The sequence below is a fragment of the Mesitornis unicolor genome, unplaced genomic scaffold, assembly GCF_000695765.1.
Source record: "Mesitornis unicolor isolate BGI_N332 unplaced genomic scaffold, ASM69576v1 scaffold39692, whole genome shotgun sequence".
Lineage (NCBI taxonomy): Eukaryota > Metazoa > Chordata > Aves > Mesitornithiformes > Mesitornithidae > Mesitornis > Mesitornis unicolor.
In genome coordinates this window covers 15,207-32,751 of record NW_010169340.1, presented here as the reverse complement: position 1 = coordinate 32,751, position 17,545 = coordinate 15,207, and the positions used below count along the sequence as shown (strand labels likewise).

Here is a 17,545-nt window from a genome sequence, read left to right as displayed (position 1 = left end):
TCAGAGCGCGGCTCTTCAGCTGTGCTGTAAATGAAAAGCGCTGTATAAATTGCTGACTTGCAAATTAAGCCCAGGATACTCCTGCGCACAGCTGAGCCGCAGGCAGCGGTGGGGCTGCTCTTGGGCTGCCACTCATCGTGCAGAGCTGAAGCTTGCAGAGGGCGAGGAGCAGGCCCAGGTGGTCGGCCAGGAAAGCAAAACTTTCACTATTTTATGAAATGGGGATCGCTGCTGGGTGCTGCAAAAGCTCCCTGGTGCGGGAGGAGGCTGTGCCATGCTGCAGCATCTTATGAAGGATGCTCGCTTCCTCGAAGCATTCATGATGGTTGCTGGGTGTTGGTTTTAATCCCCTACGAAAATGAAGGGTTTAATGTGTTTCTGTAGTGTCAAAACATGATCCTGTCAGGTTTCCAGGTGCAATGTGCATGGTTTGGGCACGAGTGAGCGGCGCCTTGCCCAGCTTGTTGCCAGCCACACCAGAGTGCTGGCCCTAAGAAAACCGGCATGCCCTTGATTTTGGCCGTTCACTGCACTGGGCCGAGGGCCTGACTGGTTGCTGGGTCATTAAAAGCCTTCAAGACCAGTCTATGGCTGGTGTGAAAAAGTCAGCATGAGCACGGAGCGTTTGCATGGCTCATGGAAGGATGTGGAAGGTTTGATACCAAGCAGGCAATTATTTGGGTGGTGGTTGTGCTCAGCAGCTGAGCAGAGTGTCAGGCGTGCCTGGTGCTCCATCCATGCTCAAAGAGATCATCCCGGGAGTTTGCCATGGCTTGTCTCACCGATGCGTGTCGCTCCTCAGGGGTCCTGGTTGGCGTGGTCCTGCGCTATGGCATCCATGTCCCCAGCGACGTCAACAACGTGACGCTGAGCTGCCAAGTGCAGACCAGCCCGGCCACGCTGCTGGTGAATGTCAGTGGAAAGTACTACGAGTACACCCTGAAGGGAGAAATTAGTGCCCAGGAGCTCAATAATGTCCAGGATAACGAGATGCTAAGAAAGGTAAGGGAGTCGGAGATTGGAGAGGTGAGTGATGCTCCCCACTCCCTCCATGGGAATGGGTCCTGTAACTGCTGGATTAAGTGTTTTTTCTTTTAAAAAAACTTTGGTCAGAAGTTTTATACCTGGTGATCAAGTATAAATTATAAGTTGAACACAATGTAATAAACTCTAGTTTCAGTTGAGCTTAATTTGAGCTGTTTAGACTCTGGACTGTGTCACCAAAATATCCCAGACACATCTTCTATGACATTCTTATTTGTGTGTTATATTGCAAAGTCTTAACAAAGCATTTAACTGTTGTGTTTTGTTTTTTTTTTATTAACAGGTGACTTTTGATCCTGAAGTATTTTTCAACATTTTGCTTCCTCCAATTATATTTTATGCAGGCTACAGCTTGAAAAGGGTACGTGTCTTTGCAGCGCCTGTGTTTTTAGTTCCTCTGCCTCCAGAGCATTTTTAATACTTGAGAGTGCTTTAACGCCTGCTCAGCAGGCCAAGGCTGCGGAGCTGGGTACAGTTTTCCCCGTACACGCAGGGTTGTAGGAAGCCAGGCTGTGAGTGCTCTGGTTGGTCTCATCTGCCCCTTTGCCCCGGGAAGGGTCAGCGACTTCAACCATTTCCAGCATGAGTTTGCACGGGGGGTTTTGAGGTCAGCGAGGCCGTTTCAGCCGTCCTTACTTTCAAAACACATAGGAGGGTGGGAAGATTTTAAAAAGCAGCAGCTCTGAAATGCTGATTTGGAAGGAGAGGAAAATGATCCTGTTTAGCTTGCGAGAGAAGGAAGGAGGAATGCTGCAGGGTTAGGAAATCAGTTCCCAGGACCCAGAACAGCACCTTATTAAACGTATGGGTACAAAAAAATGATATATCCATGTTTATTAGTGCTACATTAGCATCTGCTGGTCTGGTGGTGTACACCGCTGTGCCGGGGACTGTTCAGCCGTGCTTGTTGATCGTATGGCATCTGAGCTAGGGTCAAGCTGCTGCGGACAATGTGTGCGTGCCTGTGCAGGCTTGAAATAAACGGTTAGCAAAATCTAATTAATTTTTTTTTTAAAAAATCTTCCTTCTAGAGGCACTTCTTCAGAAACTTGGGATCCATCCTAGCATATGCTTTTCTCGGCACTGCTATTTCCTGCCTGGTGATTGGGTGAGTGACTGGAGCTGGTCTGGTTCCTCTGTGGGAACTAATACTAATACTAATACTAATACCAATACCAATACCAATACCAATACCAATACCAATACTAATACAAATATTTAACTGTCCAAACTTTCGCTATGTGGACAAAGTTATCGCTCTCTAATTGCACAGTGCTTTTGCAGCATCCCATATAGAATATTTATATAGGTGGTGAGGAAAGTTTCACACTTTTCTGAAGATTGTCTTGAAAAAACAGGCAGTAACTTCAAGTTCTTGAAAGCACGGCCCTAACGAGCGTGAGACAGAAGAGTAGAGGGCAGGATCGTAAATGCATGTCCTGTCCTTACTTGCTGGAAGCAGGTGCCCAGCAAGCACAGATTGTATTTCAGATTATTTATCCCTGTGCGCGCAGGGAGCTGGATGATTCCCACTCTGAATAGTAACATGCAGACTGGTGCAGGGTGTTTTCCACTGAAGAGTCTGATAGATTCAAGCAAACTCAGCATCCACATTACCTGTTCCTCGCTGAAAGTTTTGGCCGTTTCAAGGTCATCTCACTGAAACGTGTTAATGTGAAATGCGAAGTGACTGTGAGACCCCACGAGCCTGGCTGCTGCTTCTCTTGAGTTGTGCTGTGCTCGTGGAGGAGTTCTGGTCCCGTTTCCTCACTGGTGCCCTGTTTACGGTCTGGTGTGGCAGGCACTATGGTTGCCCCAGCCTCAGCTTATCCAGTGCAGTTCTTCAGGATTCTGGTGTTTGGATAACTGTAGGGGTTAATGTGGCAAATTCAGGGGAATTGAGCCCATTTGACTGTCGGTTTCATTCACTGCAGAGATGAGTAATTGCCTCTTCTAATCACCAGCTCCGTTGTGTATGGCTGTGTGACGCTGATGAAAGCCACTGGGCAGCTCGGGGGAGATTTCTACTTCACTGACTGCCTCCTGTTCGGTGCCATCGTATCGGCTACGGACCCAGGTATGTTAGATGCTAATTGTTGCCCTCATTTTACCTATTTGATCTGTTCTGAGTTGTAGTAAAGGGGGAAGAAAGTCTGAATGCTGTGGAAGTTCTCTCTTTCAGAATCTTGGAGTTTACTTGCCACATTTCTAGAGGTCAGATTTCTCTCCATGCCTTTTTATTTCCTTCCAGTTACACGTAATATACCTTCCAAACCTCCGCTTTCCTAAACCTTTGTTTGTACTGAAGTGCTAGCAGTCTCTCTTTCGACTTTGCTGGGTTTTCGGACAGGTCCACTGTGTGTCTGCCATCCTGTGCCAATGGCTGAAGCAGAACAAGATGTGTAATGTGGGGAGGGTTCAGTTGATAGTTTTAGTTCATTTATCTGATTTCCTTCTGCTTCCATTTGGGTGGGAATTGGAAGGTGCTAATCTAATTGAAGGTTGATCTTAACAAGCAATACCAAGGACAGTAGTGACAGGTTAGTCTGCTAAAGCACTTTGTAAATCAAAACTGTGAAAAATGTGCCCTGTCCAACTGAATTTCACTTTGTTCACAATCACTTTTACATGGGAGCTGTTTATTTGCATGTTCCAGCTTCCCCTAAAAGCACAGGACCACAAAAAAGCCTCTCCTCTCTCCTGCCCTTTGCTGAACAGGGCTTGAATTTCTTCCCTTGCAGCCTGGCTTCTGCGTTTCAGACCAGCCTGGTGGGGCTGGGGGTGGCCATGTCTCCCTCTCAATGTTACAGTAGCTTTGGCAGATCTTTTTAAGTGCAGATATTGGTCAGTTTTGCATGGAAGGGAGAGATTGCATGCCTGAACAAGCCAAATCCTCTGCCTTTTTGAAATGAGTGCCAGTGGCTTTTGTTTCCAGATGAATTGGGACCTTTACCGGTTCATCTTAAAAATGAGTCATTTCTGTTTTCAAAGGCAAAATGAGGAACCTTGTATGTATATACATATATGCAAGAATAACGCTGCAGAATATAACCTGCAGCGTAACATGGCAGTAGCTACATCTATCTGCCAGGTGGAGATGTGAGATGTGCATTCCCCATGAGTCTTTGATACTTTATTTTTGATGTTTCAGTAAGATTTGCCACATTGTGGTGTGGTTATTACTGCTGATACTTTTATTTAAGAAAAAAAAGGTGGTAAAATGATTTCCCAGCTTCTCTGTATGTGTCTTGGGTGGGCATGTGTTCAGGCCACCAGCTCCTTTAGCAAGGAGCTGTTCCCATGTGGTTGCGAGGTCGAGCATCCTCCCCATATCTTAGCCGGGGTGTCGGCATCGAGAGGGGGGCACGTTTGCAAAACAGGGAGCCCCTCACAGATGTTATGGCGGTGTGGTAGATCTGGTGGCAGATGGGCAGAGGCCAGGCAAGGACCACAGGTGGAAGTAACGCTTAGCAATGCTGCGGGTGAGCTGTTGGTGTCGTGTCAGTTCTTCAGGCTTCGAAATAGGAACAAGAAGATTCACAGGTAAAAAATGGAGCATCTCCCTGTGCATAAATGGGTTAAACCCCTTTCACTGTGCACAGATGAGTCCCTGGATGCTGTTTTAAAGGACTTTCGCAAAAGCTGATTGGAATTAGCTCAGTCCTCTGCAGCAGCCGGAGCTGTGCAGGATGCACCATCTTGCTTGCTTTAGCTGTTGTGATGTTTTTGCAAGCCTGATATGCAAAACCTGCTGCGTTTTCATTATCTTCCAGGAGCCACTGGATCATGGAAGGGCTGGAGGGTGTTCCGATCTCTGCCCTGTGGCCATAAATCACAAGAAACCCCCACATGGGGTTTGAGCTGGTGCCTGGATTTTTCCAGTTATGTCTAAGGCGTTAACACATCTGCGCTGGCACTTCCAGTGTGTCAACCTGTGTTAAATCTGAGGATTTCTCTCAGCATATCAGGGCTGGAAGGAAAAGACAACCATTGTCCTGGACAAGCCTGCATCTTCCTGGCCTTCTGCAGGTGGAGGAAGACTCTCCCCGATTCTCTGAGCTAACAGCATCCCAAAAGCTGGGTGGTCCAGCCCATGAGCTCAGACCCTCAGGAAGCTCAGAGCAGAGTCTGCTCGTGTCTCCCTGCTAAAGACTCAATAGACCTAATGCCCAGGATGTGTTTTAGTAAACGGAGGAGAAGGCAAATGATAAAGCAACCCCAAATGTGAAAGGGCAGGGCTGTCAAAGGGAGCACAGGGGGCGGCTGGCACCATCGCAGCAGCATGGCACAGACATGCAGGAAGGCAGCTTTCTAAAAAGGGATGTTTTGTCTTTGATTACACAAAATAATGGCACCTTTTTGAATGTCTCTCTATTTTTCTATTTGTCAGTGACTGTTCTTGCCATATTCCATGAGCTCCAGGTTGATGTTGAGCTGTATGCCCTCCTCTTTGGTGAAAGCGTCCTCAATGATGCCGTTGCCATAGTGCTGTCTTCGTAAGTGTGTTCTGTTTTTATTTTTAATTGTTATGTATGTTACATGTCAGGTTTTGGGGGGAGCCTCTTGGCCTTGCTCCTGTAAAATAAGAGCATTGGTGTTTGCAAAAGCAGATTTCCATAGTAAGTGTCCCCAAAAGCTGCAGTGGCCTTCTGATGCATCTCCTCATTGCAGACCACAGCTTAGGATTGCGGGTTGTCCTTACAACTTCCCTCTGCATGATGGAGAGTTTTGTTTTGCTTTTATAGCCAGTTGACCCAACCAGATGTGTCTGCTTTTCAGCCACAGGATTCCACTGAAGCCCCTTGCTGATGGCTTTACTCCTGCCTGTCCTCCTTCCCATCCACAAATACCTGCTTTTGTTTAGGTGGAAGTAGTTGGTAAAGCAGCTGTTTCCTTTCTCTCCCCACTTCCTGTGCATCAAGAAGTTGGGATTTGTTACAGCTGGAGTTAATACCCTGGACTGAACACATGGGAAACTTGCTGGCTTTCTAAATAATGTTTTATACTCTAATATATTATGTCCTCTGCATGTAGGACATGTTTTATCTCCATTTTCACTGTATTGCCATCACAGGAATTTGTTTAGAAATACATAATATCCGCAATGGTGACAGGTTAACATATAGCTAAGACTAATGCAGAAAATATTTCTGGAATACTTGTCACTCCAGCGTGCTGGTTGCGTGGGTTTCCCTGAGGTGGAGGCAGCAAGGAGCATATTGTGAGCTGCGTATCACCACCCGCATGGGTTGTGTTTACTGAATTGAATGCTTCTGTTGAGGTTTCTGGAGCTGTTTGTATTGCTCGCTCTGGATGTGTCACTGCTGGTGCGAGGGTAAATGCTGCACAGCCAGGCTATGTTTAAGAAGTGATCCCGAGTGGGGAGGAGATGAGGGTCTTCCAGCCTCTGCTGGGAGGCTCTGGGTGGGAGCGGATGGGTTCAGCATCAGTGTGATGATTTGTGGTGGATCTCCGCACACGCAGATGGCTGTGCTGTGTGCAGTGATTTGCCTCTTGCACTGTTTCAGTAGCAGCTTCATAGCTCTGATTTCCTGCCTTCCTCTTTCCACGAGCTGAATTCAATCCACCCCCCGTCCCTGAAATAAGATAATTTGCACCAAAGCAGCAACTCCAGGCTGCAGTCAGCAGTTATTTTGCCACAAGGCTTTTGTGCAGCCTGGCCCAGTGGCATGCTAGCTTCTCAGGGGTTTCTCAGCAGTTAACCCGTACCCGTTTTAAAGCTTGCTGTGGTCATAGTCTTCACGGTCACCACCAGCAGCGCGAGGTGGCCTCGGCCAGCACGGTAGCTATGGGTTGGTGCAGGTATCTCAAGGACACAACCACATCTTGGGTGCAAGGAGGAGATGAAGGCCTCTTGCTCCAGGGAGGAGAGCTCCTCTGAGAACAGTCCAGAGCTCCTATTTAGGGTTCCCCTTTTTTAAATTTAGTGTGGCAGTTGCCTGTTTCATAGCAGAGGCATAAGTAGGGGAACCATGGGGGATTGGTTCTGCTCCTGCAAGCAGGAGACCTGCTCCCCAGTTAGGAGATGCAGGGGTGAGCTGGGAAGGTGAGGAATCGAGTGGTTTCTGGATGGATGGGCTGTGGTGATGGAGGAGCTGCCACCTGGGTGACAGCAGGTGGTGGGTCCCACCTCGTCCTGGGGGGAGCTCCAGCCATGGCTGGCTGAGCAGTGATTGCCCTGAGAAGCACTGTCAGCTCCTCGCATGTGGTGAAAGTGGCCACTGTGGGCACTGTCCTCACGCTGGGGCAGGATGAGGAGCTGGGACTCCTCTGCAGCTTCTGCTGGGAGCTCGGTGCCTGCAAGGCTCCTCTTCTCCCTTCTTTCCATCCCGGATAAATGTCTGCTCCTGTGCTGGGGGAGCGGCATCTGTGCCGCGTTGCTCCTGCCTCTGCAGCAGGGAACTGGTTGCAGTATGAAGAGGAATTGAACCCAGAACCAAAAGTGGGTGGGAAGCAGGGTCCTGGGGCTGCTGTTCAGGAGCAGGGGGGTAAGTGGAGCTGCAGGGTCCCTGCCTGCTTCTTCCAAAGGGAGGTTTCACAGGGGCTAAATGCCACGGGGGCGGGGGAAATAATGCACACAGAGGGCAGCTGGCAATAATGTCTTGTTAGGCATGCAAAAAGCAAAACCAGAAGGAAAACTGTAGTGGGTTAAAACACAAAACCGACATCCAAACAGTTGGTTACGGAGGGAAACGAAACCAGTCTGGGTTTAAAAAACCCCCAAGCCGCAGAATAAGAGCATGTTGGTGAATGGGAAGTAGAGGGTGGGGTTGATGAAAGAAATTAAATCAAAAGGAGAAATCTGCGGCTTGCAGTGTAAAAGGCAATGCAGAAAAGTGAAATGTATTACAAGCAGGGCAGTTTAGCAAGGGAAGTGACCCGTGACGTGTTGGAAAGGGAAGGATTGTCATTTATGTTGCATAAAAATGTTGGTGTGTAGGTAGAGGAGAAAGCTGCAGGGTGTGAATGCGAGGCAGTAACTTTTCATTCCAACATAACTTGGGAGGTTAAACAGCAACTATTTAAAGTTCACATCCAAGAATTTTAACAGAGCCAGCCGAGGGATTGCTAACTGATGTTTTTGGTAAGTTTACATGGAAGAAAGCTAATATGGAGTTGATATGAAAATGGGATTTAGGAGATGGATAGAGGACCCCTGTATCTCAGCCTTTCCAAGTAAAACAGTGAAGCGTCTGATGCACGGCTCAGGAGCTGGGAGGGAGCAGACTCAGAGGTGGGAGCAGTGGCAGACTGATTTGCCATCTCATCACAAAGATCTGTTGGAGTTTGGTGGATGAAGAAGCAGCGTTGCTGCTGCGAACCGGCACTGTGCCTTTTGCCTTGCTGCCCTCTGGTATTTCACTTCAGAACGCAGAGCAGCGCAAATCAATGTAGGGCATGTTAACTGCGGTAAAACAGCGTAATTTACAGTTCTCCAGGGGATATTCACATCAGCCGCCTCGGTGGAGTCGACGGAGAAATGTAGGCTTCTCAATTCAATGCTTGTGGTCCCAGCTTGCCTGACTTTATAGAGAGCTAATGCCAAACCCCCCAAAATACCATCGTTAATGATGGACTGTCGCCTCACCAATGCGTTTGCAGGAGGTCATGCAAGAGATGAGCTTTGATCTGATGCTCTCTAATGTCTAGAAGGAGCAAATGCCGAGCCTTGCCTAGGAGGTGTGGCTGAACAGCAGAAAGCTGGCCAGGAGCAAAGGGGATCCCCAACTCCCCGGGGCAGGGTGGGCACACTGCTGCAGTGTGGGGCTGGCGTTTTGTCTCCCTGATTTCTTGGGCTCCGTGTTTGCTGCGGTCGTAACTTCGCAAAGCTTGCGTAGCGCCGTGGAGGCACCTCTCCCTCCTCACTAAGGAGGAGCATTTTGTTCTTGTGTGTGCTTTTCCTCCCTCTTGCAGTTCAATCGTCGCGTACCAGCCGGCGGGTGACAACAGCCACACGTTTGATGTCACAGCGATGTTCAAGTCCATCGGGATCTTCCTGGGGATATTCAGTGGATCTTTTGCAATGGGAGCAGCTACGGGAGTTGTGACAGCTTTAATATCCTTCTCGTTGGTTTTTTTCAAGTGTTTACACAACAACTTCTTTTTTGTCTACACTGCTTTTCACCCAGACCCAAGTGTGTCACGATTTTTTTGCCTGCCTTAATGAAAAGCAATGCCATAGCCTTTTTAAGGGCAGGCTATGTAGTGATACACAACAGGATTTGATATCCTCTTAGCCTGCAGTTTCTCTCCAAATTTCCTTAACCATCTGCAACGTCACCAAGTTCACCAAACTTCGAGAGTTCCCGTTGCTGGAGACCGGCTTGTTCTTCCTGATGTCCTGGAGCACGTTCCTGCTGGCCGAAGCGTGTGGCTTTACAGGCAAGCTCCAGCACAGCCCCGTGTCTGGGATGGAGATCTGCAGGGATGATGGGCCTGCCGAGTTTTGCTTCTCCCAGTATCGACTGCAGCCAGGGCTCTCCCTCTGCTTTCGGATGTTTAATGATTCTGGGTTCTGGGGTTATTGCATTAAGTCCTCTACACTACTGGGGTGCAGCTCAGCTCCCTTTTCATGACCAGAAGTCTGACGGGATCCTCTTCTCCTCAGGTGTGGTGGCTGTACTCTTCTGCGGGATCACGCAGGCCCATTATACCTACAACAACTTATCTACAGAGTCCCAACACAGAACTAAGCAGGTGAGAGCTCCTCAGCCCCCTTCAGTCTCCCTGAATTTCAAGTTCAGTATTTTTTCCTTCCTTCTAACCAGAATTAAGTGCATCTGTCTTTCTACAGATGGGTTTTAGTGGTGTTGCTTCTGCAGAAGTATTTTTGCGTGATGGATGAGCTAACATGTTTTTCATGTTAAATCTGTGTTATGTCTAACTCGCTGGTAATTTGTTTTTCAGTTGTTCGAGCTTCTGAATTTCTTGGCAGAAAACTTCATCTTCTCCTACATGGGCCTTGCGCTGTTCACTTTCCAGAACCACGTCTTTAACCCTACCTTTGTGGTGGGGGCTTTTGTATCCTTTGGAGCCCATTTTTTAAGACAAAAAAAAGAAAAGGAGAGGTGCCTTTTTCCCAATTTCATTCAGATGTGTGGGGTTTTTTTCAGTCAGTCTAGTTTTAATTTTAAAAGGGGATTTCTCTCATGTAGTGCTGTCTTAGCTGGTTATTTTAAGAAGATGGAGATTCTTTTCCCAGCATTTCTGTTTGCCTTCCCCCCTCCCCACCCCGTCTTGTCTCCTTTTTGTGGGCATTTGAATTAGCTGTTGCAGGGACTCAGCATTAGATGAGCAAAGATGAGCAGAGTGAGCAAAGTGCTGAAGTGCCAGGCTTGGTGGTGTGGCACCAGGAGTGGCTTTGCAAATGGAAACCACCTGACCTCTGCTATTCCATTTGGTTGGCCCTGAAAAAAGGGGTTTTTTCAGTCAAATAGCAAATTTAAATCTACAGTAGATGCCTCTGAATGATGTCATGAGAAAGGATTTCCCCTTGTGCAGGCTGATGCTGATGGAAACAAGCTATCAGCCCTGCTATATCTCATAAAACCCAGCATTTTAAAGGAACTTATTTAATTTTCCAGGGAAGCAAGTTCAGATGTGCAGGATTGTTTCCACCCTTTGCCTGCGCTGGAGCAGTTTGATACTGATAAATATAACGTTGTTATCTTTGCCAATGCTGGCGTGTGGGTTCGTAGCAGTGTCTGCTGAATTTCAAAAAAAATACTCAGTTTGAGCTCTTGCGGGGTGGCAGTGGGGTAAAGGGAACAAAGTGCAGGGAAATGCCGTTTGGGTGGTGAGACTGAAATTTTGTGCTGTGCCTCTGGTAGGAACCGGCTAACTTACGAAATAACTCATTCATGAGAGAGATCATGAAATACGTCTCTTATGCAAATTCCTGATGTTCAGGAAAGAACATAAAAGCTGGAAGCATTTTCCATATTATTCGAAGCTGTGCTGAATACTGGCTCCAAGATTATTTTTGCCATCTGGGTGCTGGTATTAAAAGACACAGCTTCAAAGATAAAAGCAATATGAAAGGGCTGATGATTCTTGTATCTCGCAGGCTATGAAAACAGAAAGAGTATTAGAGGGGTTTTTTTTTTTTTCCTTCTCAACTGTGGCTGCTTTCATTTTGCTGAATAATCTTTGGGAATGGGACTTGGCTTAAAGCTTCAAACCCAGCTGTGAAGTGTGGCACGCCAGGGAATGTCAGAGGGGTTGTGGCAGCTGTGATAGATAACTTGAGCTTCGCAGAGGACAAATAATTCTTGGGGTGGAAGATGGGCCCGGCAGGGGAGAGCACACAGTAGGAAATGGTGGTTTTTCTCTCCTCTCACCCATCTAATCTGCCCTCTCATCATTTTCCTTGTTTATTTGTGCTTGTATCTGTATGATATTCCTGAATTGCAATGTGTGCTTTGCCCTGGTGAGGCAGTAGCATGCTCTTCCCCCAGTGCTGTAGCATTCAGAACTGGGTTATTATCTTTGCATCTAGAGGACCAGCATTGCTGAGGCTACCCAGTGTTTCCATCAGGCAGCAGAAATCCACTCTGTGTGCAGAGGTGGGATGCGATGGGAGACATAGAAAGAGCAATTTCCTTAATGTGTGCAATACAGCTTGCTATCTTCCTAGGAAGAGGTGCCAACATTTACCCACTGTCATTTTTACTGAATTTGGGGAGAAGAAATAAGATTGGAACAAATTTACAGCATATGATGATGTTTGCTGGTATGTTATCGCAACCTTGCCTCCGACCTACACTTCCTCGCCCCCGAGTGCCTGGAAGTATTCCTTATTCAACTCTAAATCTCTTACGGGCAGTGTCTGGAGAAGAGGGTGGGCAGGAAAAGGCTCCTGTAGGCTCAGTGGTGTGAAAGCCTTGGTTTTGAGATATGGGAATGAGCTTCTCCTGCCCTGCCCTTGAGCACTTGGGGTGAGGCAGGAGCAGGGTTTGCCTTTCTTTTTTGGTGGTAACCCCAGCTTTCGCAGTGTACGCTGTGAAATCATCACTGTTAAAGCACTGTGGTCCCATCCAGCGGTGGACGTCCCATCAGAGAGGCAGCATCGCACGTGGGGCGGCGTGGTGTAAATCCCAGGTGGGGAAGCCTGTGGTGGGGGCGACTGCCGGTGCTGTGGGCTAACGCAGCTCCTTTACTGGCCCTTCCCGGCAGGGCTGCGAGGAGCCATGGCATTCGCCTTGGCCATCCGCGACACGGCCACCTACGCCCGGCAGATGATGTTCAGCACGACGCCCCCCACGGTGTGGGTTTTCGGCGGGGGCACCACAGCCATGCTGTCCTGCCTGAATATCCGGTGAGTGCAGCGTGCGTGGGGCTCTCCCAGCACGGCACATCTTCTTCCTCCTCCCACTCTTACATTAAGGTGCTTGTTTTTAAGAGACAAGAGGAAGATCACATCCTTCCCCCTACCCCACAGCATTGCTCATCCTGACCCTGTGCTTGTTTTCTCCTCCACAGGGTCGGTGTGGATGCGGATCAGGAGACTGTGGTGAGTGTGGCGCTGCCAGGCGGGCTCTGTAGAGGAATTTGCACTGTGCTCATTGGTGCAGAGGTTACATTGAGACTCTGTGAATGCCCATCTGTGCTCCGCTCCCTTCCAGTTGTAGGGAGTTTTTAGCTCCTCTGGTGAAAGGGTTTGCAGTCAGTGGGAGTCATAGCTTTTCTGTGTTCTCTGTGGTTATAATAAGGCTTCCTTTTATTCAGTTTGAAAGAAGGGCATAGAAGTAATGCTGGACTGTTTAGTCAGTCCACGTTACTGCTGCAGTAGGTTCAGCCTCTTCCTTGCTGGGTCTGAAATAAATATCAAAATGTGCATGACACGGAGGCTTTCTGCCTCATCCCAGCATCCAAGGCAGCACAAAAATGCCATTTTCTGGCCCATTTTATGTAGCATCTCCCACCCCACTTTTACCCACAACCTCTCTTTTTGACCCCAGTTCCCTGTGGGTCGTTATGCAGCAGCCCAGAGACCACCGGCCACCCTGAGATAAGTGCTGGAGCCCTGTGGAGCTGGGAGTTTTCCTGCCCGGGAGCCCCGAGCTGTCTCGTGCATCTGCAGCCCGCTCGTGCTGTGGCTGAGGCTCTGATTGATTTCAGCGTGACTTCTACTTGGAGCTTCATTTTATTCAGAGCCATTTATTGGGCTGTTCACCTCATGGAGAGAAAGTGTCAGATGCTAAAGGCATAAATCTGAAAGTCAAATTTCTGTGAAATATGTAATTGTATTCATAGTCCCCTCCAAACAGTTTTATACTTTTTTCTCTGACTAAAAGGAAGCAAGAAGTCCCCATAACATATTTATTTGCATACAAAAATCTTGGATGAGATTTGATGGAGGTCAGACCTGTTGGTTGCTATTAAATGTCATGTCTGGATGCCATCACTGGCTCCGAGGCACTTTAAACCTTTAGGCCTGAAACTGGGAGGCTTTAGCAGAAAAATGGTCACTCTGTGCTTTGATATCGCCTCCCTAAGGCTGTTGCATGCTGCTAAATGCACAGTACGGTGCTGGAAGCACCATTGTGGTGTGAACATCCTTACAATTGCTGCAACCCAAAGGTTTCTTCTGAAGACGCAGTGAAAAGGTGTATGTCTTCTTTGTCCCCGTGGAGATAGCCTGGTGTCCTGGGGGGTGCTCCTGGCCCTGATGAAGGTCTTGGCGTGTTGCCCTGCTTCTGTTTAATGTGTTGCTCTCCCATAGGGCATTCCGGAAAGCGAGAGGAGGAGTACGAAGGCAGAAAGCGCCTGGCTCTTCCGTATGTGGTACAACTTCGATCACAAGTATCCTTGAATGGTGCTTGGCACATACCGTGTCAAATCCTGTCTGCCTGCACAGCTCCATTGGCTCAGAGCATGACTCGCTCCCCCCTTAGCAGAGGAGCCAGTGTTTGCTTTCCCATCTCGCTGCTGGTTTTTGACACTTCCTCATGTCTGTGGCTGCAAGAAACTACCATTTCCAGCCGATGTCAGTGGGCACACAGCAGTAGCTCAGTTCAAAGCTGAGCTCTCCAAGGCTGGAAGCCCAGGAGGTCCCCGGTCCCAGTGGCAGGTGGTCAGGTAGCAGGGGCTCTTCTCATTTGTAACCCTTCTTGCTAGATCCGTGCCACTCCTCCCTTGCCATCGCTTTGCCATGAATTAGCAGAGGAGCACTTTGCCAGGAGAGGCACAGGATGATGGGATGGGTGATGCTGCTAATAAGCCTTTTCTTACGGGGACTGTGTCCTGGTATGCTCATGTCCTGCTGTGTTTGGTTGCATTCATGTTGCTCATCTTTATGTATTTTGTGCTTCCAGGGACTTGTGTTTCTCTCTTTTCTGTGATTTCCTCAAGACGGAGTCCTTCTCCACTGCCTCTGCATCCCACCCCTTGACTTACCAACACAGCCCTAGTCCTCTTTCTTCCTTAACCCTTTCTGTAGCTATCTAAAGCCTCTGCTGACACACAGTGGTCCTCCTCTGACGACCACGCTCCCGGGGTGCTGTGGGCCTATTGCTCGGTGCCTGACAAGTCCGCAGGCGTACGAGGTGAGTCCATCGGTGTCCTTTCTGTTGTTGTGTCAGTGGCGTTTTACACGTTTATGTTTCTGCACAGTTTTTGGATGCTGCTCTGCAGCATTGAGCTGGGACCCTGGGTGGTCAGATACTGGGACTGGTGGATGAGCTAATTCCCGTGAGCATTTTGCTTTTCCAGCTGACTGTTTGGTCATGAAGGGACTCGTGATGTCTTTGTGGTGGTTCCTCAGTGACTGCCTCAGTGAGGCTGTCACAGGGAAGCTGTCACGAGTGTCCTTCCCCAGCCCCTGCTGGGAGGACACAGTTTCCCCATCCCCTCCTTTCTTGCAGCCTTGCAGCTGAGCTGTATATGCAGCTGCATCACTCGCAGCTGGAAAGGTTGCCAGCATCTGAATCAGGGCTGATTTTCTCCTGAAATGGTAAAGAGCCCTTGTTTGAGCAGCCCAGAGAGGCAAGGAGATGACAAGCAGCTTTGATAAGCAGTGACATCTTCCACTAGCGCTGCAGAGCCTGTGTGTATCTGTGCTCTTCGAGGAGCTGGGTTTCCTGGTCAGGTTTGGCCTCTCATGGTCTGCGGGTGACCAGTGCCAGCACAGCTCTCCAGCAGGGCCACAGCACTTGGAGCATTGCCATACCAGCAGCCCCTCTGTGGCAGGACTTTTCTTGCCCTCCCTGCAAAGCATCAGTGTCAAGTGCCCTGCAGAAAACAGAGATGGCTCTGATGGGTCAGCAATGCGATTCCTGTCGTCACGGGTATTTTAGTCCGATCAAAGCCACTCAGAACTGCTTTTCCTGTGTATCTGGCTGTGGCATCAGAAAAAAGAGCCAAGAGAGCCCTTTCAGGCAGTCTGCAGAGAAGTCAGTGTCTTGTGCAAGTCGGCTGGGCTGAGATGTGTGTGGTTATGGTCATGGTGCAGGAGAGCCTGTGGTTTGGTGCCTCTACCTGCTTGTTCAACACCACCGTGCAATTTCAAACATAGCTATTCAGGAAGAGTCAAACAGCATTTTCCTCCTGTTTGTTGCCCAGAATCAAGAGCAGCTGAAGGACGATGACTCTGACCTCATTTTGAACGACGGGGACATCAGTCTGACCTACGGGGATTCCACCGTCAACACCGACTCTGTCGCGTCCAGCGGCACATCGCGGCGGTTCGTGGGAAACAGCTCTGAAGATGCGCTCGATCGGGAGCTTGCTTTTGGGGACCACGAACTCGTGATCCGGGGAACGCGCCTGGTCCTTCCCATGGACGATTCGGAGCCACCGTCAAACATCCTGGATAACGCAAGACATGGTCCGGCATAAGGTTGCTCGGTTTAATTGACAGTAATATTTGCATATATGGTCAAGAAATATGTACTACCTAAAGTCTAATGCATGTCTCAAAATGTCTAAGCTGTATAAATATTATTTATATGGTGTCAGAAGAATATAAATATTCTCTGCCAAGCACTTGTAAAAGAACAAGCTGCAGATTTAAGTTTAAAACCGTGTTGACTGCACTGTGTAGGGTGGAACTGTTTTAGCGTAAGAGTCTTTTGCACACAGTGAGCTGCTTTAATGTGTGATTTGACGAAGGCTTTAGTTCCCAGCAGGGTGAGTAAAGGAGCTGACTCCCTGTTCATCCTTTGGACCTGGGAGAGGGGGGTAGGGAGGTGCTGGCGAACAGTGGAAATCACTTTCTATTCAGATGAGGATTGGGTTTTTTTTTTCCTGATCTTTGGATAGTCACCTTTGAAATATCAGCAAGAAATCAGCCCACAGACCCTCTTGCCGGGCAGCGGCCAGTGGTAAAACTTGTTCGCTTTGTGGGAACCTGAGCTAGGACCTGGAGACTTTCTGCTTTGTGGTGGCCCTCAGCCCAAGCCCTGTTGCTGAGAGCAGGGACAGCGGGTGTCCAGCTGCTCGGATGGGAGCAGGAGGGAGGGACGGTTGTGTCTGTAGTCATGTTTGGGGGAAGGAGGTGATCCCACAGAAGCTACACCAGGTGTGCACAGATTTTAGGGCTGAGCCCATCTTTCAGGTGTGGCTCGAGCAGCTTTCTAGAACCAGCCATCAAATCCTCAATTGGCAACCAAATTTCAGGTTTGGAAAGCGCCCGTGTCATTGCACGAGCAAGTCTCTTCCCTGCGGTTACGGATGTGGCCGAGATGTGCAGAGCTCCCGCAGCTGCACACCTCGAACACAAGCTTTACAGCTACAGATCGACACAGGACCTCGCCAGAGGTGTTGAGCATTTGGGTGGTACTGAAGGGGAGTTGTCCATCCGTCCTCCTGTATAGTCAAAAATCATTGCACTTTGTTTAATGACTCCTTAGCATGCTGTGTGTCTGTAATCCCCACCCGTCCTTTCTCGTCTTTCTTACCATTTAATGAGAAATGTTTGCGAGTTGATGATTTTTTAAAAATTTTTATTTTCCAAGGAAGAGCACAGAACAATTTGTGATTTCACACTAGTGTTAAAGGATTTACTCTGTAGTTATGGGAATGGTTAAAGGTGCAGTGAAACTGTTAACTCTGACATCCTTTGTGTTCTCCTGAAAAGGAGGAATCACAGAAATTTACTGTATGTCATTTTATTGTCTGTTTTAGCTGTGGTTTTGCTAGACAACCCTTTCAGGGTTACTGGTGAACAACAGGCCTGTTCTGGAGTTAACCTTCTCCAGAGGCCTTAAACAGAGGTGTTTAAAAAGAGAATATATGAAAAAGAGCCGGGTGAGTCTGAGCTCTCTCAGCTCCCGTGAGCTTTCCTTGGAACAAACCCTGCACCTCTCAGGACCCAACCCAGAGACCTCAGAGCAGTTTCCCCATGGCTGTTTTCCCCAGCACCACCTGAGAGTTGGAGGAGCCAGGGAAATACTGAAATCTGGAGTGTATAAGCATAGTTGTGAAAATAAATTTCAACTTTTTTTTTCTTTTCATTTTCTCAGGTCTAAGTAACATTGCC

At 48.5% G+C, this 17,545-nt stretch overlaps 1 protein-coding gene across 1 annotated transcript; it reads left to right on the top strand.

Annotated features, from left to right (window-relative positions):
- Positions 1 to 802: 802 nt before the first annotated feature.
- On the top strand, positions 803 to 16,087 carry SLC9A6 (solute carrier family 9, subfamily A (NHE6, cation proton antiporter 6), member 6; the record flags this gene model as incomplete). The annotated part of the gene is made up of 15 exons (XM_010179307.1): positions 803 to 1,002; positions 1,328 to 1,405; positions 2,076 to 2,152; positions 3,009 to 3,121; positions 5,435 to 5,540; positions 8,980 to 9,121; positions 9,342 to 9,447; positions 9,674 to 9,762; positions 9,973 to 10,086; positions 11,686 to 11,797; positions 12,241 to 12,382; positions 12,547 to 12,577; positions 13,790 to 13,869; positions 14,507 to 14,612; positions 15,628 to 16,087. Coding segments are annotated over 15 exons (1,772 nt in total), but the record flags the coding sequence as incomplete, so codon positions are not given.
- Between the last annotated feature and the right edge of the window lie 1,458 nt (positions 16,088 to 17,545).